At 38.2% G+C, this 25875-nt stretch overlaps 2 protein-coding genes and 1 non-coding gene across 12 annotated transcripts in view; 2 read left to right on the plus strand and 1 right to left on the minus strand.

Moving 5' to 3' along the window:
- Positions 1-18744, minus strand: part of RIOK1 (RIO kinase 1) — a 29941-nt gene extending 11197 nt beyond the window's left edge. The window contains exons 1-13 of one of the 2 annotated variants that reach the window (XM_040460626.1): positions 18459-18744; positions 15183-15396; positions 13351-13441; positions 12097-12166; positions 10791-10833; positions 7771-7863; positions 6887-6999; positions 6699-6779; positions 4362-4448; positions 3822-3959; positions 3351-3454; positions 3038-3144; positions 664-729 (exon numbers count right to left, since the gene is read on the minus strand). In XM_040460626.1, the coding sequence (XP_040316560.1) occupies positions 664-729; positions 3038-3144; positions 3351-3454; positions 3822-3959; positions 4362-4448; positions 6699-6779; positions 6887-6999; positions 7771-7863; positions 10791-10833; positions 12097-12166; positions 13351-13441; positions 15183-15396; positions 18459-18529 (1278 nt within the window). In that variant the 5' untranslated portion in view covers positions 18530-18744. Of the gene's footprint in view, positions 1-663; positions 730-3037; positions 3145-3350; positions 3455-3821; positions 3960-4361; positions 4449-6698; positions 6780-6886; positions 7000-7770; positions 7864-10790; positions 10834-12096; positions 12167-13350; positions 13442-15182; positions 15397-18369 lie in introns of both variants that reach the window. The other variant, XM_040460627.1, reaches the window with a different exon arrangement.
- TRNAE-CUC (transfer RNA glutamic acid (anticodon CUC)) lies at positions 4803-4875 on the plus strand. The gene has a single exon. It is a non-coding gene; the product is annotated as a tRNA-Glu (tRNA).
- Positions 18745-18862: 118 nt separating the features above from the next.
- CAGE1 (cancer antigen 1) overlaps positions 18863-25875 on the plus strand; it is a 55436-nt gene continuing 48423 nt past the window's right edge. For 6 of the 9 annotated variants that reach the window (XM_040460616.1, XM_040460617.1, XM_040460619.1 and 3 more), the window contains exons 1-3: positions 18863-19053; positions 20737-20954; positions 24162-24249. In XM_040460616.1, coding sequence (XP_040316550.1) covers positions 19041-19053; positions 20737-20954; positions 24162-24249 — 319 coding nt within the window. In that variant the 5' untranslated portion in view covers positions 18863-19040. Of the gene's footprint in view, positions 19054-19113; positions 19329-20736; positions 20968-24161; positions 24250-25875 lie in introns of those variants that run through there. The other 3 variants (XM_040460618.1, XM_040460625.1, XM_040460622.1) reach the window with 3 other exon arrangements.

The following is a 25875-nucleotide window of genomic DNA, read 5'->3' on the forward strand; positions in this document are numbered from 1 at the left end:
AAAAAAAAAGAAATCTTGTCATTTGTGATAACATGGACAGACCTCAAGAGTATTACATTAAGTGAAATAAAAGAGAGAGACAAATACTATAAGACTTCACCTATATTTGGATTCTAAAAAAAACAAAACAGAAACTGACTCATAATATAGAGAACAAGCTGGTGGTTGCCAGGTGGGGAGAGGATGAGGGGCAGAGCAAAATACGTGAAGGGGATTAAGAAGTACAAACTTCCAGTTTTAAAATAAGTCACATATAAAATACAGCATAGGGAATACGGTCAATAATATTGTAATAACTATGTATGGTGACAGATGGGAACTAGACTTATTGTGGTGACCATTTAGTAATGTATATAAATGTTGAATCACTGTGCTGTACACCTGAAAGTAATATAATACTGCACGTCAATTATTCTTCAAGTAAATAAAGTTCTCTATCTAGAAAGATTGTCTCATAGGCTGCTGAGTGGAATGATGTCGTGAAATGTATTTATATAATCTGGCTCAGTTAAATTATGCACAAGGAAAACAGTCATTTGAAAACTGCTTCTCTCTTAAAATCAGGTTTGTGACCTAGCATGCCCTTAAAACAAACAAACAAAAAACAAAAACACAAACAAAACTCAGTGTTTCCTAAGCCTGTGAGTAGATAATAAATCTCACCTCTTCATCCACATGATCTTGGCTGGACCTTTCTTCCTTGGTCCTTTGAGATGCTATTTCCATGGCCTTGGAAAGAAATCAAAAGTTACTTTCCTTTATATTCAACCTATAGAAGACGCATCCATTTCTCAATTTTAGTATAAACCTGCTCTCATTTTTACCAGTATCACCTCTACACTTCTGAAAGAAAAGACTCAGTGACCTCTAGTGATACAGGTTAGCTCTCTCAGTCAGACCTCACCAAAAAGGCTGCGGGAAGCTCACAAGTAACAGAATAAATCAAACTCATCTAGCCTCAGGGGATCCCCACCCCTTTCCTTAAGAGTAAAACTACTTTTCCTAATGTTTAAATGATTAGCAAAAACATTTACTAACAGAAAACTGAGACCCAAAGAATGAAAGACCTATTCTTTAATTCTTGAATAGTCAATGAAAGAAATGAAAGAGGAAAGGTGGATTGTCCTTTTGAGTATGTGTCTCTAATGCTGTGGAAGCATCAACCACCAAAGAAAGCTCTTTGAACAAACGATGACTGACACTAAGGTGACAGATTTTACAAGAGTCTTCTGGCTTGTAAAATTGGATTCGTTCTCTACTTAGAATATACAGGAAAGAGGAAAAAATTGTGGTACTAGGTTTTTTTGTTTTACATTCAGACACTAAAATTAGTGCTTAAGAGTTTAGAAATAAAAATGATACCATTTATCCAATTAATATATGCAATTGCTTAGTATGCACCAGTACTGACTGAGGTACAGGCAATACAAGAAGAGAACTCCTGTCCCTTAACAGTTCATGGTCTAGTAAAGGGTGACAACATTAAAAAGAACTTAATAACAGAATGCAGTACAACTACTTCTATTACAGGCTCACATAATATGGGAAATACACCCGTGGAAACAATGATTTTTGCCTGATTCCTCCTGGAGAAAGCTTTTTGAACTGAGCTCTAACATTCACTAGGCAGAGCAAAATGTGCAAAGGTAGAAATGGGAAGGCATTCCAAGGAAAGGGGAGAATACAAACAGGGTATGATAAAACCTGGAAAACTGTTTCGGGGCATATATGCCATGTATTCAGTATTCTAAGATTTAGAGGCAACGAAAGTAAAAACAGATACACTGACACCAAAATCAAAAGGGTGTGACCAAGAGAGGGAAAAGGCAGCCCAAAGAATGGGAGAAAGTATCTATAAATCACAGATCATCTGATAAGGGGTTACTATTCAGAATATATAAAGAACTCCTGTAACTCAACAACAAAAAACAATCCCATTTAAAAATGGGCAAAAAAGTGGATGACATTTCCCCAAAGAAGATCTATAAATGCCAACAAGCATGTGAAAAGACAGATGCTCAACATCACTAATCATCAGGGAAATGCAAATTAACAACTATAAGACACCACCTCACCCTCACCAGGATAGCTATTCCAAAAACAGGAAAACACCAACAGGAAAACAAAACCAGAAAATGGTGAGGATGTGAGTACGTGGAGAAACTGGAATGCTTGCACAGTGTTGGGTGGCAATGTAAAATGGTATAGCCACTAAGGAAAACAGTACTAAAATTAAAAGCAGAATTACGATATAATGCAGCAATTCCACTTTTGGGTATACGTCCAAAAGAAATAAAAGCAGGGTCTTGAACAGGTATTTGTGCACCCGTGTTCATAGCAGCATTATTCACAACAGCTGAAAGGTAGAAGCAACTCAAGTGTCCATCCACACACGAATGGATAAACAAAATGTGCTGCATGCCACGAATGAATCTTGAGGACATTACGCTAAGGGGATCAAGTCAGCCAGAAACAGAAACAAACAGCTTGATTCCACTTATGTGAGGTACCTAGAGTAGGCAACATCACAGACAGAAAGTAGGATGGGCTGTGGAGGGAAGAAAGAGGAGTTAATGTTTAATGGGCACAGAGTTTCTATTTTGCACAAGGAGAAAAGTTCTGAGATGGACGGTGGCGGCACATCATTGTGCATGCACTTAAGTGACATGTACACTTAAAAATGGTTACAATGGCAAGTTTTATGCTATGTACGTTTTACCACACTTTCAAAAATTCTAGGATTCAGAAAGACCTCTGAGAAACAAGGGAAATACCAAAAGCGAACAGGTCTCTTACTAAACATTCATGAACTTTGGCAGTCTATGTAATCCTGCCCAATGCTTCATGTCAAGGAACCTGGCTTTCTCATTGGCCTTTTACTGTACTTTTGATTCCCTATCTGTGAAATCAGAAGGAAAAGGTCTCAGGAAGCTGTCAAAATGAACATATGCTAAGCAACCTGAGTCCCTAGAAGCGCCATGTAAGCGCAAATTACTATTGCCATTTTCTGCCCTTTCCCTTCCTCGCCCCATCTCACCTTTGAGAGATAAGCATCTATGTTCTCATGTGTAATGGATGGATCTGTGACAAATTCAAAGAGTTCCCGCACAGTCATCACGGCAACGCTGTGCTTCAAAAAGAAATCTGTTGGAAGGAAAATATAATGATAGCTTTATGAGGGAAAAGGTTTATTCCAACTACTTTACAGAGGAACAAAGAGATGAATAAAAATATACAATCTCCTAGCAAATGGTAATCGCTGTATCAAATGATTTAGGGCCATATCAACAGCTTAACAGTGCAAAACCACTATACAAACAAGCTGGCTGGAAACTCCAATTCCCACTCACCGTTGATATTGGCACAGTCTTTTCTCAAGAACTCCAAGGCATGTGGGTGGTCATGCTCCACGGACTGGGAAACATCAATGATGTACACACCTCCGCTATGGTACCTGTGGGCCAGACACACAGGGACTTGGATGCTACTACTTTCCTGCATTCCTTGCTTAAAAAATTCTACTTTAAAAGCAAGGGAAATAACCAATAAGATGAACAAGGTGGGTAAGGATAAGAGGCCGCTTGACTAACAAGAGATGAAAACCGAGAAAATTTCCAAAGTCCTAGAAGCCTGTTAATGATCAGATGGTCAATTCTGCGACTGAGGTCACCAGAGGCAGAGAACACATCCTATACTATGACCGCATGGAAGCCAACTTTAAAACTTTAAAATTTAAAAATGACTTCTTAGATTGGGATTTTATTTTTTTAAAGGACATGAAACACCACGCAGGTGGCTCCTAAAGGACAAAATGCACTCACAGCATGTTAAATTCACTGAGATCCGCGTGGACGAGTCTGGCGTCTTGATACATTCTTCTCACGAGTTGGATGACCTGCAGATACAACTCCCGAGCCTTGGATTCTGAGAGCTGGACGCTTTTCAACAGTGGCGCTGGCCTTGAATAAAAATCAAATGAACTAAGATAAAATGCCCCAGAACAAGTTTTCCTGCTTTAGACTACATTGTTACATGCACTTCTTTTCGACAACTCATCGCTGAACAATTTGGCTCATGACAGATGTACCATTTCAACAAGCTGTCAAGAAACAAGTGCTCTTGCAGCCTACTATACAAAACATTTCTCAGAAACAGGGTGAACTTTGTTATTCTGAAACATTTGGGGACTTAAAAAAGGTAGAATAAATTAACTCTATGCACTCATACAGTAAAAAAAATCCTATCAAATACTTGAAGATAAAAGGAGCTATTTAAATGGGAAATATTTATACACTGTATACTTCAAAGCACTTAAAAATACCATTCTGAGCATGTAATTATTAGGCCTTCTACGTACTCACATGTCATCTTTACCAATGAAACCCATGACAAGAACATGACTTCTTAGCAGGATAGGTTCTGGGCATGGGATCTGTGCAGTGTTTAGCCTGTGATATTCAAACAGGTAAAAGGACAAGTTAGAAGGTGACACAGCATCTAAAGCAAATTATAATGGCTACAGAAGATTAGTATCACTGTTAGGAGGCAGCGCCAACATGTTTCAACTGTATTATTGTTTGTCATAAACTCTAGGGCCCCAGTGATTTTTAGGTGACACCATGATGCACAACCAAGAATGACACAACACTGGCAATTCAACTACTCACAGTCTCTAACACTCAGTCCCATTCCAGAGATGTTAACCTGTCAAATGTGCATCTCAGAACTGATGAGATACAGCAGGTATGTCTTTTCAGCTAACTAGCTAAACAATGATTAATAAAAACAGTTGGACTCAGGGTGCCTGGCTGGCTCAGTTGGTACAGCATGCGATTCTCAATCTCAGGGTCATGAGTTTGAGCCCCATGTTGGGCACAGAGTCTACTTACAAAACAAAACAAAACAAAACAAAACACGGTTGAACTCATACCTAACATCTAGCTAGCTAACTGAACACAGGAAGATTTCAGAAGGACTTTCAAAATAAGGATTTAATACTAAAGTATCCAATGTATGTTACCTCTGTATGGCACATACAAAGTTAAAAGTTATTTGAAAGAGAAAAAAATACTTCAAATTTTTTGAAAAACTTCATCTCAGCTAAGCAAGATGCCTTCACTTGATATAAAAGGATCAGCACAAAGAATAATACATAAACATGTCCAAAACTGGATAGAAAGAGGAGGGGTGCCTGGGTGGCTCAGTTGGATAAGCATCCGACTTCAGCTCAGGTTATGACATCGTGGTTTGTGAGTTTGAGCCTCGTGTCGGGCTCTGTGCTGATAGCTCAGAGCCTGGAGCCTGCTTCAGATTCTGTCTCTCCCTCTTTCTCTGTCCCTCCCTTGTTCAGGCTCTCTCTGTCTCTCTCTCAAAAATAAACAAACATTAAAAATTTTTTTAAAAACTGGATAGAAATAAGAAAAAGAAACTATAATAGAGTTTAGGACCTAGCAAAACTGTCTAAACTCCAATACCTATGACAAAATAACCCATCAGTCTCACCACCAGATTGTGTTACTTCCCTGTTTAAAATCTTGCAACAGCCACTCTGGAAAACAGTACGGAGGTTCCTCAAAAAAGTAAAAACAGAACTACCCTACGACCCAGCAATTGCACTACTAGGTATTTATCCAAAGGATAAAAAAAAAAAATGCTGATTTGAAGGGGTACACGTACTCCAATGCTTACAGCAGCACTATCAACAATAGCCAAATTATGCAAAGAGCCCAAATGTCCATGAACAGATGAATGGATAAAAATATGATATATATAAAATGGAATACTACTCAGTGATGAAAAAGAATGAAATCTTGCCATTTGCAACAACGTAGATGGAACTAGAGTGTATTATGCTAAGTGAAATAAATCAGGCAGAGGAAGACAAATATATGATTTCATTCACATGTGAAATTTTAGAAACACAACAAATATAGGGGAAGGGAAGGAAAAATAAGATAAAAACAGACAGATAAACTGTAAGATTCTTAAATACAGAGAACAAACTGAGGGTTGCCGGAGGGCACTGGGTGGGTGGATGGAGCCAAATGGGCAATGGGTATTAAGGGGGGCACTTGGGGTGAGCACTGGGTGTCACATGTAAGTGATGAATCACTGATTCTACTCCTGAAACTAATACTACGTTATATGTTAACTAACTTGAATTTACATAAATAAATTAGGGGTGCTTGGGTGGCTCAGTCGGTTAAGCAACTGACTTCAGCTCACATCATGATCTCATGGTTTGTGAATTCAAGCCCCACATTGGGCTCTCTGCTGTCAGCATAGAGCCTGCTTCAGATCAATTCTCTGTCTCCCTGTCTCTCTGCCTCTCCCCACTTGCGCTCTCACTCTCTCAAAAATAAACATTAAAAAAATAAATAAATAAAATAAAGTCCTGCAACAGCCCCCTATCATCCTCCGTATAAATTCTAAATGCTTTCACATGGCTACCAAGGTGCTTCAAACGACTCACCCTTGCTGAATAAAAGTAAATTTTTCTACAACGGATTCTCAAAACAGAGAAGATAAGGTAGTTTCTATTTGCCCAGAAATTGGTTTCTTTTGCATACCTCAGATCTAACACAACTGAACAGCACTATGAGTCCCCACCTTTACACAGAACCACACTGGGATTTGTCAGCAAGAAGGAGCTGGGGCCAGTATGCCTGGCACAGCACAGACACCCTCCCTCGAGTCACCTGATTAAGTTCCTCATTTCTTTTTCTGCCCAAGTTTTCACCATCTTTCTGGGGTTTCCTTTACAATAGCCATGACGAAATCTTGAACAAGAAAAACACTTGTTATTGTAATCGTTCTATTATTCTAGTTTTTATTTTTTTAGGATATAGAAATCAGGCCACTGGAAAAAGAATCTGAGCTCACTCACCTGAATTCCCCGCTTACATACTTATCCCGATCTTTGAACACCAAAATAGAAGTTTTGTAAATTTTGATTGCTCTGCTGTCTCCATTTGCTGTGCTAGCGTGGTACACATTAGCCTATTTTGCATCAAAAACAAAATAAGTTTGTGTAAAATAACAAAAGTATTTTAATTTTCAACTGTTTGATTCTATCCTCAAAAGTCAAAAAAACAAAGTCAAGTGAACTGAAGTAGCATGTAGAAGAAATATCTTTTGAATACATCAATTAAAATATGAAACATCATACCAAAACGTACAGTAAGTAGAGCTCCAATTTACATATAAGATCCAATTTATAATTAAGCATGAAGCAGTTTAAAACATCTTTGCATCTCAAGTATGTGAAAAATATTTCAAGACATTCTTACATCTCATGATTTATAAACTGAATTTTACTGAGGACTGCTTCCCATAGAATGAGTTGCTAATTTACAAATGCCATGTCTGTCTGTCTGTCTCCATATCCACGTACAAAGAAAAACAGAGAAAGAGATTTGCTCATCCACAGAAACTAGACTATAAGCCCCCCCTCCCATAGTAACTATGTGGCAAGGACTGGGGCCTGCAGTAATCTGACCACCTATGCCTACCCTGGGCACTACCTGGACTCAGTGATCCAGTACAGCAACAATAGTGAAAAGGCCGATTTATGTGCACAACTTCCTACCTAGCCATAAATATTAATAAAGCTGTTTTTACAAACACTAATTAAACTATCCTGACTTGTGCATGCTTTTTTTTTCTTTTCTTTTAAAGGCACCATTTATTTACTACGTGCCTTAGTTTCATTTGGTATCTGAAATAAGAAAACTAACATGAAAACATTCAGGCATCCAAAGAAAAGCTCACTTCTTTTCCCGTGCTAATGCAGCCATTTATCTCTGATATGATTCCTCTAGTCAACATCTTGAATAGTATCATTCGTGTTCTAGGATCCAACACCTAAAAAAATGCAAAAAATACAAAGTTCAGAAAGATAGTATCAAGTATTTCTCATTGAAGCACCTGACCATTAATAAACTGAAGAGCTTAAATACTATGCTATTCTGGCTGACTGACAGTCTCAATTGTGGTGTTTTTATTTATTCTGATTTTTAGTAAATAAAATACGACACGAAGGCCAAAGGAACAAGAGACAAACCAACAAGTTCGTTCAGACACAGAAGTCAAAGTCTACCAAGTTCAACAGAAGCAGAAATGGACTCTAGACTGATATTAGCTAATAGAATATATAATGCAAGCTGCATAGCAGTTCCACATTTTCTAGTCACACTAAAAGCAGCAAAAAGTAGCAGGTAAAATTAATTTTGATATACTTTATTTAATGCAATCTATCTAAAACACTATCAATTTCAACATGTAATCAATATAAAAAGTTATCAGTAAGAGATTTAACATTCTTTTTTTACACCAAGTCTTCAAAATCTGGTTTATGTTTATAGCACATGTCAATCCAGACTAGCTACGTTTCAAGTGCTCAGTGGTCACTGTACTGGATTTGCAACTTTAAACTGGGGTCAGCACCCTACAGCACAGAAGTCAAATCCAGGCCATGGCTGTTTTTTCTGCAGCCTGCAAGCTAGGAATGGTCTTTACATTTTAAAAGTTGCTTAAAAAAAAAAAAATTGTGAGCCGCAGTGCTTGAAGTATTTATTATTTAACTCCTTATTTATTGATTATTAAAAAAAAAAATTGTTCATGTTTACTTTTGAGAGAAGAGTTAGAGAGTGAGCAGGGGAGGGGCAGAGAGGGAGGGAGACACAGAATCTGAAGCAGGCTCCAGGCTCTGAGCTGTCAGCACAGAGCCCGATGGGGGACCCACGGACCATGAGATCATGACCTGAGTAGAAGTCGGACACATAACCAACTGAGCCACCCAGGCACCCCATTCATTTTTTATTTGAGAGAGAGAGAGCGAGAACACGCGCACACATGAGTGGGTGGTTGGGGAGGCACGGGACAAGGGGGGCGAGGGAGAGAGAGAATCTCAAGCAGGATCTGCACTGAGTATGGAGCATGACCAATGTGGGCATAACCTGAGCTGAAATCAAGAGTTGGATGCTCAACCGAGCCACCCAGGCGCCCCTATTATTTAACCCTTTAAAGAAAGAGTCTGTGCACCTCTGCTATAGATGAGTAAATCAGGGAAAGGGTCTCTTTCAAAGTTAGAGCAATCAATCTTGAGTAAAAAGGATCCCAAAGTCCTCTTTAACAGAAAGCAAGGAATTTAAAGCCCGGTCTCATCCATCCCTGAACTCAACCAGCCAGATATTTACATGCAATTTCAAGGGACACTCACAGCAGCCCCTCCAGCTCCACAGAGAGAGACAGTGTGAAGTGGCCAAATCTAACTATACTTTAGGGTCTATCCTTCAGTGATGCAGCCACGGTCATACCAGAAACCTAGGGTTAATAAAAACAAAACAACCCTGGAAAGACTACAGGACAAAAAGCCAAACTGCAACTATGGCAACTAGAGAGGAATGAAAGGGAATTGGGCTAACGGGCCCTAACTGACATTCCCACTTCACTGCACAGGTCAGCAGAGGGAAGCGACGCGCTGAGAATCCAGGCAGACACCTGTGTGGCTGCAAAACTGGGAGGAAGCCAAGGCAGGGGCGTAGGAGGAGCAACGTTACCAAAATGGCTTAAAAACAAAATAGGGGAGAGAAACAGGAGAATGGAATAAACTTTACAAATACATATTTAAAAAGACAGCTTAAGACCAAGATATACATTATTTATTCAAAATTAATTTTGAAAAAGGGGGAAAAAAGGATTTATTGCCTTTGTTATTTTAGGGTGTTTGAAAATTATGGCTGCCTCACTTCTCTAAGCTGGACTATACACTTTGTTTTCAACCACACACACACAAAATAAATGAGAGGACAAGGAGGACACAGATCTCAGACCCACTCCTGCCCAACTACAGGTGGAATTCTTCAACTGCACAAATGGTTCTGGAGCTCAGGTTGGGTGTTACTCTGCTGGGGACTGAGGTGGCTAGTAGCAGGGGGGTTCATATCTTATATCAAGGATCTGGGGATCATAGGGGCTACTATTCCAAAATGTTTGTGCCTCTGTGTAGGGGTGAGAAGGGTGGTAGATAGCAGTAGCAATGTCCTGACCCTTTTTACCACCTTCAGGTCAAAAATCGGAGCCAATGCTAACATCCAATTCACAACTCTCTACATATGGGAAAATTAGGAAAAATTTCCCCCATTCTTGAACAGAAAGAATAAAACCAGCATAATGTCTAAACCAAGTAAGGGATTTTGAGTGAAAATCTGAAGGCATTGCCCTATCCCTTCACTTTGTGACAGGTACCTTCTAATAAAGCTCACAAAATTCCTGCATATCTTGCTTAAGACAAAAGATTTCTGGACTTCCAGTAAATTCTGCATCCTCATAGAAGATGAAAACACCGCATGGTGGCCACAGAGGGGGGCATGACTCTAAGTTATCTATTATCAATAAAACAAAATGTAGACTTTTTTTTTTAACGTTTATTTATTTTTGAGACAGAGAGAGACAGAGCATGAATGGGGGAGGGTCAGAGAGAGAGGGAGACACAGAATCTGAAACAGGCTCCAGGCTCTGAGCAGTCAGCACAGAGCCCGACGCAGGGCTCAAACTCACGGACCAAAGATCATGACCTGAGCCGAAGTCGGACGCTCAACCGACTGAGCCACCCAGGCGCCCCTCAAAATGTAGACTTCTAAACTCAAAACTAGAAGGAGTAATTTTAGGTAACATTAGCATTAAGCAAGAAGAATGAATGCAAACTATAATCCCAAGAGAAAAGAAGTGCTAATTTAAAATGAGAACTTATAATGCCTACTTAAAATGAAAGCACATTTAAATTGTACCTGTTCCACAGTTGCTCTGTCTGCCTTATCTTTGATGCGATACCTAACCAAAACCAAAAAAGAACGTGACATTCAAAATTCAGAAGCCAAAATAAAAAGTTCAAAATGTTATCTCATCCCATAAAATTCCTAAGAAGGTACTTTCTTTAATAACCCATTTCAAAATCTCATTGTAGTTTCATTGCTCAATGTTGCTTCCTTTGTGTCCCCTTAATCATCAGTTCAGTTCCCTAGAGCAAAAGGAGCACATCTGCAGTAAGAAAAAATCATTCTATCCATATTTCAGAAGGATTAGATAAAGAGAGCAGCCGGGGTAAGGTGAACCATGCTGCAAAAAAGGAAACATTGGGTCTGTTAATATTGTCTTTCAATCTTTAATGATTCTATTAATCTAATGTGAGATTTAAAGTCATTTATATCACCTTCTCTTTAGAGTCCCTTTCTACAAAGACACGGGTTTTTGTCATCTAAAGACAGTTCTTGAGTTCTGCATTAAAATGCAGACTCTGACTGGCTTCAGTCCACACACTGATTCTATTAGCACACTAACCTCAACTCAAAGATTCAAACACAAAGATTCAGACACTTCTATGAAATAACAGATGACTATGGCAGTTCTCAAAAGGCTGGTATCTCTTGGGGATAGCAATAAACCAGAAGAAAAGTGATTTTTAGTCAGAAGTTGGTTTTTAAGTTCAAACACTGCTAGTTGTATAAACTTAATGTCATTTTCTACAATATGTCAATGCCCTAGTGTTTTTAGCATATAGAAGTTAGCTTGCACTTAAACAACTGGTTTTGAGAAGAATAAATAGAAATTGTTCTTATTAGATCACTATTTAATTTTAAATCTTCCCTTACATTTTTAAAAATATTTCATGGAGGGGTGCCTGGGTGGCTCGGTTGGTCGTGAGTTCAAGCTCCACACTGGGCAAGGAGCCTACTTAAAAAAATTTTAAAATAATAAAATAAAAATTTAAAAACATTTCATGGAAGGGAAAAATTTTTAATAAGTTTTTAAAAGGAAGCATTTTCACACTTTAACACTTCAGTTTAAACTGGAATCTACATTTTAGTTTACCATTACCCTCCCAAGAGCACATTGTGAATTTCACAAGATTATAGTTTGACCACACATTTAAAACTCACTTAATATTCTCAACTTACTAAGGAAAGGACACCCTCATTTAAGCTAAAAAGAAAAAGAAAATAACTGGTTTAATCATATAAAGAAATATCCTTTCCATGCTCATTTGTCTAGAATTAGTCCCTATCCGCCATGTTTTATAGTTAAAATATTACTTACATATCTGCTTCCTTTTGTCTAGACTTCTCAGTGACTTTATTTATGACAGAATCAGTAACATTTAGCTTATCTAAAAATTAAAAAATCCACAATGTAAACAACAGTTAAGACAAAAAGACAAAATTTGAATAGAATACTTTTTCCCTCTTCCTCCTCTATTTTCCAAATATTTTGTTACACATAGAGTATCTTTTAATGATGAAAAACTATTAATGTTTTTAGATGTTGAGCATGAAGTTGTGTCTCCTTAGTGACAAGTGTTGCCACTGTCATCATCACAGCTCTAATTTGAGCCACAGAAACCCAGATCCAGGAATCTCCCCAAAATCCTTTACCTGTATATGCTGAATTTCAGACACTTGTTAATATTTTATACGGCGAATTTGGGAATATAAACTGCCCGAATTCCAAGTTTAACTCTAAAAACTTCAGTTTCATTTCAAGTTATAGGTCAGTGATAGGATATGAGAGACACTGTGCTAGGTTTATAATGAATCAACTTCCACAAGACAAAGATGATCCTGCATTTTTTAAGAGGTGGTGGTTCAAATCAACATTCTGATTCCTTGCATTCAACAGCTCACTAAATGATTAATGCGTACATAAAAAGTGTCTAGTAAAACAAAATGTATTTATATTCAATATTCTAGTACAGTTGATACTTGAACATGTGTTTGAATTATGCAGATCTACTTATATACGGATTTTTCACAGTAGTGTACTGTACATGTATTTCTTATGACTTAACATTTTCATTTTATCTAGTTTCCTTTATTGTAAGAACTTAGTATATAACATACATAACATATAAAATGTATTTATCAACTGTTTATGTGATCAGTGAGGCTTTTGGTCAACAGTGGGCTACTGGTAGTTAAGTTTTGAGGGAGTCAGAAGTTACATGTGGATTTTCAACTGCATGGAGTCAGCATCCCAACCCCCAAGTTCAAGGGTCAACGTATTTTCAACATTCTAGTCTGAGACAATGCTGCTTTAATACAAAACAGATGAAAACTTGAACAGATATCTGTAAATTTATATTTTTACAGCAGAGGAGCAAACAGCTAAAAAAGCAGAAGCTGAAGTCTCTTCCTAAAGCCAGGTCTTTAAATACGGAGTTTTTATCTTCTCTAAACATTATTATTATTCAGCCAGTAACACTGAACACACTCATTTCTTGACCTAACAAAATTTATGACACTTCATGGCTTCTGAATAACTTCCTCATAGCCCAAATATATGTTATGAACTCACCTAGATTAATTTTATTCTCAAATTTCCGTAAGACCTTGTCTGCTGGAGTAGATATTTTGGCCAAATTGTAGTTGGAAGTCTGCTGATTTGTCTAGAAGAAATAAGTTCCAAAGTTGAAGGCACTAGTTATAAATACAGACCTAAGGTTAGTTATTACATGTCTTTCTCCTTAGCTAACAGTTAACTATCAGAGCATCAATACTTGAAGGAGTACCCTAAGAAAAGGTTAAGAATCAATCATGTTTGCTCAAGAAATTTTTTAAAAAGACATTTGAAATAGGACAAAGTTACTGGCTAAAATGAAGAGTCTGTATAATCTGTATTTTTTAACCTCCCTACAATATATTCCTCATTATTATAAATAACAAATTGTAATTAAATCCATTTTTTTAATTCAACTGTTAATAGACTTAGAATTTGACAATGTTCATTTACCTCCAAAACGTATAATGAATGGCTAAGGCCAACATTAAACTGGTTCTAAGAATTTCATTTTGGGCCCATTGTCTCAAGAAAGGGAAAGATCAGGCATGAGGTTTACCACTTACACTGGCACTATACACAAACTAAAATAATAACAAAAAGAAAGAACCCTTATTCAAAGGGAGTATAGTACAGATAAAAAGGGCTCATAACAATGACTGATTTACTCCGCGTATCTCTGCTTGCAAGTGTGAGGCTGACTGCATAGACCTATGCTGTCTGTACAGACCTATTTAAAGTTTTCTACCAGATACAACTTTAAAAACATTTCTAAGTAGAGATTCACAGTAGAAAACACAGGTAAAATTTTAATCACCTACAATCCCAGCACCCAAAGATAATAGTTAACATTTAAGCATATATACTTGCCTTTTTTTCTATCTTTATTAAAAGAGAATAAACTCTATATTAAAATAGCTCAACGTCTCACCAAAACAGACAAGTGTGAAATTCATCTGGTTATTTTTAAAATGCATTCATTCTTATCCACAATATAGCAATCTTAATATTCAAAGAAATACTGTTGGTTTTTTCCCCCTCCATCTCTTTCAGAAATCTTTATGCTCTAGTAAGATGTACCATGTTAATCCTAAGGCTCTGCAAAATCCTGAAACAGAGTACTTCCAGTTGAGAAGCAGGCTCTACAGTCTGATAACTTGTGCCCGGTACACAGTAGGTGATGGCAGATTCATGTCATTAATATAGTTTTCCACTGCAATGTATTTTATGGCTGCATAATATCCCATTGTGTGAAATCAGTCCCACAACAAATTTAGTCAAGCTTGTTTCCAGTGTTTCTCTATAAACAATACTGGAGAATCATTCTCATAACACCATTCTTGGCACAATCTTAAAAGAATTGCTGAATCAAAGCATTTATTTTATGTTTTAAAAGCTTTTATCACATACCAGTTTATCCTCTAAATAAGTAGTTCTTTACTCAATCAGCAATTATAGATTTTGCATCTTGGTCAGTTTCATAAGTGAAAAAACAGCATTTCTACATATTTAACCTGCATTTTTTAATTACTAAGGAAGCGGAACTTTCTCTCCATGTTTCCTAACCATTTGTAGTGAACTGCCTATTTGCATCTTTTCCCATGCAGACTTTAAAGCTCCTAATCTTACCATAATTTAAATAGTTTTTAAAATGTACTATGAAAAGAACCTACATCCAGGAAATGATCAGAAATACAAAAAGGATGAAGAATAAAACTCGTTAAAGGTTGGGGCTACAGGGCAACATAACCTGAGGGAAATCTTCCAATTCAAGTCCAGAATAACAAAAAGTCCTTTGAAAAAAGAAGACATAAATAACATAAAGATGTATACAATCATTTGTAAAATACCTGTGGGTTACTCCTTGCATTTGAGATACAACCTTTGGTGAGTTTTCCAACTCCATCATCCCAATCCCAGTCGTCTTCATCATACTCCTCCTCCTCTTCCTCCTCCTCCTCCTTCTCTTCCATATCACCTCCACCCATCTTCTCAGGCACATTCTTCTGCAGATCTTCAAACAGAATATCTTCCTCTCTGATGGTCCTCAGGTCAATGTTTTCACTAGAAATAACAATGTGCAGCATGTTTCCACATAACTCTAATTGGATTTATACATGCAGCTATTTGTGATATAACAGACTAAATTTATACCAATAAATCTAAAAGTTTTCCTCTCAACATTATCTCCCAATAAACTCAAACTTAATACCAGGTTCTGTTTTTCAAAGTGTCATTCCCATTGTTTGCTTATTCTCCAGGTCCTACTAAAGAAGAAGTACATCAGGTGTTAAACCACTTCGGCCTTAATGAAGTCAGGATTTACATTGTCATTTTCTCTGCTGAATGAATGCACTCTGACCAGTACACCAGACCCAACTCCAGGAAAACCATTCACAGTTATGTCTTAAGAGTCAATTGGGGGAAGCTTTCTGACAAAATTTGGGACTAAGTCTAAAGCAGCCTTACCTTGAACTCAATACCACTCCAACAAAAGAAGCTGTATCAAGATTTGTGCTACACAAAGAACTTCAAATCACCCCTATTAATAAAAGGGAAGGAATGGTGAACATAAGCACCACAAATGAGTGGTGTAATTCAGAGCAGTCTGGGTGTAATTCAGTAAGAGAAGTGGTGATTGTCAAACCCAGAGATCAGGCCCAGAGTAAATGGAGCACAACCAATAGGGTGTTTTTCTGCCATGTGAAAATTCAGAGCCAGTGCTACCAGATCTTAGTTTTTCAAGAGAAGCCAGAAGTGTGGACTTTTAAATCTCCCACTTAACTGGTACATTTAATTTTAACCAAACACTGTGCATACCAAACAAAATATGTCTGCAGGTCAGATTCAACAGAGGTCCCACCAGTTTTGATCACTCATGTAGAGAACAAACACAGGAACCACATAGAACCCTGATAATGTGAACTACCAGCTTAAAATCGGTCAGACAAGAGTTCAGTAAATTCAGGTGATCAATCCTGATTATTAATTAGCCACAGCTCAAAGGGTTCTAAATCTCCATGGACATGGGTGGGAAGAGAATAATCATCAAACACCTGCTATTTACTACGATTTTGTAAACATAATCCTTAATTTGATCCTTTAATTGCCAACAATCTACAATGGCACATTAAAGTTATACCTCATTTGTTTGTTGTTTTTCTTTAATTTTTTTTTAATGTTTCTTTATTTTTGAGACAGAGAGACAGAGCATGAACAGGGGAGGGTCAGAGAGAGAGGAAGACACAGAATCTGAAACAGGCTCTGGGCTCCGAGCTGTCAGCACAGAGCCCGATGCGGGGCTCGAACTCACAGACTGCGAGATCATGACCTGAGCCAAAGTCGGACGCTCAACCGACTGAGCCACCCAGGTGCCCCAAAGTTATACCTCATTTGTACCAAAACTTCTCAACCTTGGCTGGACAATTCTTTGCGGTGGGAGGTCGTTTTCTGCCTTGTAGGATTTTAGCAGCATCTTTGGCTTCTACCTACCCAATACATTATGCTCTCCCCCCACCGCCCAGTGGAGTGGACCCTGGAGTGTGGCAGGGTCACAAAGTCCATTGGCTTATCTTCACAATATCCAGTGATGGATGGTAAACCAGTGTATACCCATTACTGCCAACTATTTACCAGCCACACTGGGCTGTTTCTTCTTCCTACTTCTTCCCTAAAGCCTTTTATATGGTTATCTGGAAACATAAACCTGGAATGCATCTGAAATAAAATCTTCTTGTTTCTCTGACTAAATCTTATATAACCTTTCAGTATTAGATTATCATCATTTGGTCAGGAAAGTCTCCCATCTTCTTCACTCCTTTTTCCTTTGTACTACTTACCCAATTCTAATACAAATAATTTGTCCAATTATTTAATGTTTCCCCTCCTATCATGCAAGCTCTGTGTCAATCAGGGTGGTGTTTACAATGTATCCCTACCCACTAACACTAGACCTGGCACACAGAAAATGACCAACATATTTTTACTGGAAAAAAAAAATCCCCAAATGACTACTAAAATCTACATGTAATGAATCTTTACTGTGAATATAAAGTAAAAAACGTTTTCTTGGAATTCCAAAGGAACTCTCATGTTTCATGTAGGAGTTATCCTGAAATCCTTTTGCCTCACATCCCACAGCCAATCTACCACCAAACCTTGTCACTTCTACCTCCAAAACATATCCCATGACCCTATCTCTAGCTCCCCTCATGTTTGAACTGAATTACTTTATCACTTTTGAACTGCTTCCACTCATGCCCTCTACAACCATCCTCTCCATAATAGAGTAATTCCTTTAAATCATAAATCAGATTGTCATTCCCCTAGTAAAATCCCTCCTATGGCTTTCTGTTAAGACCTAGAATATCCCAACTGCTTATCATCCCTTATAAGGCTCTATATGATCTGGCCCCTTCTCACTTCTACATCATTACCTAGCCATCTTCTCAACTCCCTGTGCTGTGCTCTAGGTACACTGGCCTCTAGCCCTTTCTTTCACAGCCAAGAGTGATGCCAACGTTGGGCCTGTGCATTGTTGTCTCCTCTTCCTGAACTGCTGTTCCCTCTGCTCCTCCTGAGGTTAGTTCCACATGTGGACTTAACTCATCCCTGACACTGTCATTAGTCTACCAACTGATTTTAATTATTTGCATTGAGTATATTATCTGTGGGGTTTTTTTTGTTTGTTTATAAAATATCTCTATGTACTTAATTGTCTGCCCTCCTTCCCAAATAGAAGGTAAAATTCAAAGACTGCAGGGACTTAATCTTGTTCACCACCATCTCCCGCGCCGAGAACAAAACCTGGCCCACGACAGGTGCTCAAATATTTTTTGAACGCCAAATGCAGTTAAAGACTAAAAATCTACGTTTCCCAACCACTGTCTCCAACTCTGCCTCTCAGCGAGGCTAGCCAATCTGGAACTCCCTTGACAAGTGGCTTTCGTGAACTCTGGCGCAAAGTGGGATTAAAAGACCCGGCTGGCATGGAGAAAGAAGCAAAGGGCTGTGGAGAGACTACTCCGAATGAAATACCTGTCTCCCTCAAAAGCCCGAGGCTGCCCGCGGCGGCGGAGACAGGCAGAATCCTCACGGAGTCTGTGTGCCCAAAGGGGCTCGCCCACCTGTCCGAGGAATCCGCGTCGTCGAACTGCCCGGGAACCACCCGACTCATCAGCAGCCGCCGGTAGTCCATGACGGAAGCGTGCACAGCCTCGGCGCCCCTGGAGGCCGTCCGCCCCGCGCTGGGACGGAAACCGCACAGAGACAGCGCTACACGCAGCCCATCCAACCCTCTCTGGGCAGATGCCCGCCTATCAAACTGCTCAGAAGCTCCAACGCCAAAAGCGAACGCCACGTGCTAAGAGAGATAAGGACCTACAACCAGGACAGCTAGGACCGCCCTGACCGGAACTCCCGCCCGACCGGAAGTCTCAATCCTGACGGAAGTCCCGCCCTTCCCCCGGCCGCGCCCCTGGGGCGTGGGGCGTGGCGCAGGGCGTGGGAGCCCGCCTGGCGTCGTAGCGAGCCGAGACTGGCTAGGGCGGTGGGCGGGCGTCACACAGGGCCGTTCCAGCGCGCCCGTGTGCCAACTGCGAGTTTTTCAAAGCCTTCAGTGGATGAGGTCGTAAAGCGTTTTTCTTTCTCCCGCGAAACCCTGTGCGGAAGGTGGAAGCGCTAAATCCTTACAGCGGATCCAAGAAGCTATGGACCCTGAAAGTGAGCACACTTTTTAGACTTGAAAAGTTTGGTGCATTGTTTTGAGGGAAAATGAGAGGAGTGATTTTTAAAATGTTTGTCATACAACTGAGAGAATTTTAAAACTAGAATGTTGGTGGTAACTTCAAATGACGACCCTTTTAGCGCCCATCTTAAAACAGCTTTATAATGTTCTTGGAATATCTACCCAAACATCTGAATAAATACTTTAAAAATGTTGGCAAAGACCTGGTAAGGACAGGATGAAAGATGGAAAAAGTAAACCTAACTTTAAAGTAAGTTGACAGATTGCGCCATGTGAACAAATTTATAAAAGTGTAAATGGAAGTTCTAGGTTCACCAACAAAGAAATTGAAGAAATAAGGACCTTGAGTTTTTTTGCGTTTGGAAAACGAAGATTTTTCAGATTCCTTTCACCACAGCCTAGGCAGCATTTATGTGTTCGGAAGGTGGAAAAGGTGAGCATAAAGTTAGGCCTTTCGCTAAGCCCGACTAGCCTGCTTGTCTTACTGGCTTTTTATATTTCAGACGATGGCATGGCTTTGGGAAAACAAATCAAGCCTCAATAAATTGTTCATTAATTCGATAATTCAATAAAATAATCCGGGCAAATAGGTAGCAACTGTAAATTGAGAAGTTTTAATAGAAATAAAATCTTTGGACTGCAGGATTCATTTGATCAGTATTTACTCTGTGAACAACATTGCTGTTTGCTGCGGTGATTACTGGAAAATCATGAATGGACTCTTCTGGAGGCATTTATAATCTGTAAATACTAACACCCTTGAAAGGGTGGTAAAAGCTAAAACGGTAAAACAAATAGGTGCTGAATTGTAGAGATTTCCCATGTTGCAGGAATTTTTTAGATAGATGAATGGGTATATAGGAAGGCTTTAGGAGAGAGAAGCATTTGCCAGGTCAGACTGAAATAGTAAGGAGTATGATCTGACTAGAGCAGGCGAGTATTGGATAGGTAATGTGGGTCCAGGCTATGGGAGTCCTAGAAAGTCCAGCAGAAGAACTTGGACTCCAGGTGATTGGACATCCTGTCCACTACCATCCCCGACCTGAGGAAGTCATGAGAGTATGGGCCTGTGTGATGGCGCGAGTAGTAGAAAGAAAGCATGGGTTACGAAAAACATTTTTAAAAGAGAAATGGACGGGACTTGGTAATTGGATGGCTCATAATGATGAGCTGGAAGGATACCAAAGGCATCTCCAAGTTTTCAAACCCAGTTGCCTAAGAGAATGGGTGTGGCATAGGAAAGTGGGGGAAACGGATTTACATTGTTGGATTTGACTTGATAATGAGATAATAGAAAGTACCAAGTAAATAGAAAAACAGTATTTTGTGGAACCTAATAGTTCTCTGATAATATTTTGTAAATATCTTTTGATTAAGTAACTGAGAGTTCCCTTCACTTTGAGTCCCAAGTCTTCTAGGGAATTATTGGATAGTAGCCACACATATCGACTTGTTTTTGTCCAAATCAGTATTTGCACTATACAAAGTGACCATGGTATACTCAGACTAAAAAAATTTTTTTTCTAATAACTTGACCAATGACATTTTAAAATTTAGGACACTGAACTTTGCTGCTTTCTAATATGAGAAGGCGTGGGGGACAAAGCTCTCTGTTCACATATACTAATAAACATTAAAATTATGTTTTTTTTTTAAAGAAGACTTTCATCATTCACCAGTTAGGAACAAGGATTATCAAAAAGTTTGCTCATCACCTTCAGATCCTGTGCATTTTGAAGTGGATGCTTCTCATGAAAAATTAGAAAGCAACTTGGAAGCGGATGCCAGGAATGTCAGCAGTCTTTGTCAAGACTTAACTCGCTCAGATTCTCCCTTCTATATGGACACCAGCAGTACCAATTCAGACTTGCCTCAGGTGTGCATTACTTGTAAGTTCTAGGAGGTATAGATGTATTCGGCTTTCACGTTGTCTTCCTCTGAAAATGTCCTCAAAAATACGAAAAACCGTAAAAGAATCTCCAGTGGAGGCTCAAAGGAGGGGAATACACGGTTTAGTTTTCCCAAAGGTATAACGTTACAAATAGAGCATTAAACCTGATCCTTTCTAGCCTCCACACAAAGTCCTAAGCATGCAGCCAGGGGGACATGGCCACAACAACTGGGTCACAGAGGCAGGAAAAGAGCCCAACGGGCCAGACATCTGGTCTTGAGCATGTTCTAATATGTCAGCATGCAAATGATTTAGATGTCATTCATCATGGTATTGACAGAGCCCTGCATGTAAATGACTTTATCTTAATAACAATTACAAGTGTCCTTTCTCATAAACTAAAAAAAAATTATACTGTCCCAAATTGTGATGAATGTTTAACAATTACTAGCAGGAGTGTAGGGAAATAATAGGAATGAATTATTTTGTGCCATATGTAATTGCCTTTTTATAGTTTGAAAATGGACAAATATTGACAATTTCATGTGGGCTAACCCATAAATTGGCATAAACTATCTAAAGGGCTATTTAGTGGGGTGCCTGGGTGGCTCAGTTGGTTAAGCGTCTGACTTTTGATTTCAGCTCAGGTCATGATCTCCTGGTTTGTGGGATTGCAGAGACTGCTTGGGATTCTCTCTCTCCCTCTCTCTGTGCCCCTTCCCTGCAGACATGTGCATGCACAGGCGCTCTCTGTCTCTGTCTCTGTCTCTGTCTCTCTCTCTCTCTCTCTCTCTCTCTCTCTCAAAATAAATAAAAGCAAAACAAACTGAAGAAACACATCTTTAAAAAAAAATAAAGGGCTATTTAGTGAGAGGAAATTGCATTTTATTTTTAATTCTATCTCAAGGAAGTATGCAAATGAGCTATGTGCAGGATTACCTATAATAAATAAACATCAGGGGTGCCTGACTGGTTCAGTTTGAGGAGCATGTGACTCTTGATCTCTGGGTTGTAAGTTCAAGCACCACACTGGGTGTAGAGATTATAAATAAACAAGTAAACTTTCATGAAAGGCATTATTTAAACACTAGAAGCAACCAAATTTTTACCAATAGGAACCTAGTTAGATGATTGCACAGATGTACAGTAGATACGTAAACCTTAAATATGATAATACAGACACACAGTTGACCCCTGAACAATGCAGCACTTAGGAGTACTGACTCCCCTCATAGTTGAAAAACTTCATATGACTTGTGACTCCCCCAAAAGTTAACTAATTGCCTACTACGACTAGAAGCCTTACCAATAACAAACAGTCAATTAACACATATTTTGTGTATTATCTTTATTATATACTGGAAAGAAATGTGATTTAGAAAATCATTAGGAGAATAAAATACATTTATAGTACTATACTGTATTTATAAGAAAATCTGTGTAAGTGGACCCGGGAAGTTCAAACCCATGTTGTTGAGGGGTCAACTGTATATTCGGTGACATAGAAAAATGATTACATTGCTTCTCACTGGGTAGTGGGCTTTTGAGTGTTTTTTACTTTCTCTCTTTTTTAAAATGTTCAAGATTATTTTCATAATGATAACTTTTATCATATTTTCATTTATTTTTTTAAGTTTATTTACTTTGAGAGTGCATGTGTGTGCATGTGCATGCAAGTGGGGGAGGAGCAGAGAGAAAGAGGGGGAGAGAGAGAGAGAGAGAGAATCCCTAGCAGGCTCAGCACTGATGCAGGCTCCAACTCACAAACTGCCAGATCATGACCTAAGCCAAAGTTAGAGGCTTAACCAACTGAACCACCCAGGTGGCCCCTTTCATATTTCATTTTAAAAGAAAATTTCATCATAGTATTACAGTGTTAGTCAAAGTCTAACATATTATATATATCAAATTGTAAAGAATGAATCTCCTAAATTATGTAAGAGGTTCTCTGTCTTGGAACTCATGGAGTATTTTATTCTTTATAAAGAATTTATAAACCAAAGGAACAACAAGCATATTTTAAAGACAGTATTATCATAGAATGCTAGAGTTAGAGGTAATCTCTGAAATTCAACGAGTAGTGGAGTTCCAAGAAGTTTATGTAAATATAACATCAATACATGTGAATAGTACTATTTTTTTTAAAGGATATTCTTCTTGGGGCGCCTGGGTGGCTCAGTCGGTTGAGCGTCCGACTTCAGCTCAGGTCACGATCTCACAGTCTGTGAGTTCAAGCCCTGCGTCGGGCTCTGTGTTGACAGCTTGGAACCTGGAGCCTGCTTCGGATTCTGTGTCTCCCTCTCTCTCTGCCCCTTCCCCACTCATGCTCTGTATCTCTCTGTCTCAAAAATAAGTAAAACCATTTAATAAATAAATAAATAAATAAATAAATAAATAAATAAATAAAGGATATTCTTCTTGATATGTTTAAAATCTAATTAGCAGGAATGGTCTAAATTAGCAAGAAGTCTAAAAAAATGTTTATAAGATATAACTCAGTTATCATACTCTTTAGGTACCTTCAATAAGTGGAACAATGTTATAAAAAGCATGATTGAATAGAAGCTTGTAACCAGTTGACTTTAGTAGGAGATACAAATTTTTTAGAGCATCATTTGTCTTACATGCCTGGTACACTGTTCATAATGAAACCAATGTTTTCCTCAAACATTTAAAATATTACTTAACAAAACCTTTCCCTTAGATAACATTGAGATAACTTTGAGAATAAGTCTTACATGAATTTTTATAGATTTTTATCTATTGGAAATCAGATTTCACCTCATTACTGGAACCCACCCTGTATCTTCACTGTTAAAAGACTTGAATGACAACTACCCTAATAGATCTTTAGACCAGATTTAACAGACTCCAAAGGATTATCAGAGATTTATACATTATTATATACTCATGTTTGTAGTACCACGATTTGACTTACAAAAAAACTAAAATATTAAAATAGCAAGATACTTGCTTAACGTCATTTAATATCGTGACTCCCTTAGCATGGTTTTACTTTTTAGTAAAGGAGCTCAGATATACAGTAGGGAAGGATACTGGAAAGTACATTCTACCCATGCAACAAAAAATACTAAGAGAAAAGTTACATAGCAATGTACATACACATTTAGAAGAAGCTTCTGATGTTTGTTTAAAGTATTAACACTAATGCCTTTTTTATTATTAATACAGAATGAAATAAAGAATGTAAAAAGGGAAGATGAGTCTAAACTCACACTTGCTGAAGAAATTTATAGCACACTAGATGACCGGTTAGGTGGTGAGTATCTCTTTGTTGGCAATACACAGAGAAACAAGATTTGTGTGTGTACGTGTCCTGTGATAACAGCAATAATAATAATAACCATGTGCTAATATACACTTTATATGCATGATCACACTCCACAAACAATCCTATGAAATAGGTTTTTTTTTTTCTTTTTGAATAAGGGTTGTTTGTATCTACCCAGATGAGAAGCATGAGGCCCAGAGAGTAACATGAGAAGTACAAACCATTAGCCACACATTTGCTATCTTAAAATAAAAAATAATTTCTATATGACCAAATTATAACCAACAAAATAAAAAAAAAAAAAACAAGATACAGACTAAAAACACATGCAATGTATACATTGACAAGATTAGTATCCAAAATAAAGAACTCCGATAAGAAAAAGACCCCTAGAGCTTGATAGACAAACAGGCCAAGTGTACGTATTAGCTTGCTGGAGCTGCCATAACAAAACTCCACAGATCGGGTGACTTCAACTACGGAAATTTATTTTCTCACAGTTCTGGAGTCTGGAAGTCCAAGATCAAGGTGTCAGAAGAGTTGGTTTATCCTGAGGCCTCCCAGATGTCCTTTCTTCCTTATAAGAACACCAGTCATATTGTATTAGGGCCCCACTTTTATGACCTCATTTAACCTTAATTACCTCTTTATAGGTCCTATCTCCAAATACAGTCACACTGTAAGATGCTGGGGGTTAAGCCTTCAGCATGTGATTTTTGGGGAGATTAAATTGAGGCCATAACAGTATCTAACAGGCAGATCACAGAAAAGGAAACCTGCAAGACTATTCAAATGACCACAAAATACCATTTAATGCATACCAGTTTAATATGCATTGGAGGGACATAGTAGAGCAAATAAACTTCTGTGCTCTTGTTGGAAGTATAAATTGGTACAGCTACTTTGGAGGGTAATTTTGCAATGTCTAGTGAAGTTGAAGGTAACATTTTCTATAATCCAGTGATTCTACTTTGAGGTATGTATATCCAGAACCTAGACAAAAATTCTTAGTGTACAAGGAAACATGTATAAGGATGTTTACTGAAGGTTGTTTTTAACAGCAAAATTAGAAACATATCTAACAAAAAGGGATTAAAGTGTAGTCCTTCAGTAAAATGAACCAAATCACAGATATTTACATGGCTAAGTCTGAAAAGCAAAATTTTAAGTGAAATAAAGACTTTTGTATGGATATATATATATACGTTTTATGTCTAATATATATGTTACAAGTGTAATTTGAGTCTATTTACATACAATTTTAAAGCACGGAAAATAGCACTGTACTGCATATCACTCAGGGTGCTGCATGACATTTTGAAATATTTAGGAAGCTGTGACACTGGACATCTGTTGGACTCCACAAACTACCAGCTTAAGATAGTTTACTATTTCAGTGTAAAACCATACTTTAACCCTTTCTATAAAGTATTATTTGCAAAGCTGTGTCTTTGAAGGTTGCTGTGATAAAAAGCAAGTATTGTACAAAAATCAATGTAGAATAGAAAGTGATGGTTGTCATTGTCCTATCTGATTCCAAGATTTGAGACATGTGATACCCAGTAGTGCATCCAAGTAGTAAGTTCAATTGTATGAGAATAAAGTAAAGCATTA

This window comes from Herpailurus yagouaroundi, unplaced genomic scaffold (genome assembly GCF_014898765.1).
Source record: "Herpailurus yagouaroundi ecotype Mexico unplaced genomic scaffold, PumYag 250, whole genome shotgun sequence".
NCBI classification, from domain to species: Eukaryota; Metazoa; Chordata; class Mammalia; order Carnivora; family Felidae; genus Herpailurus; species Herpailurus yagouaroundi.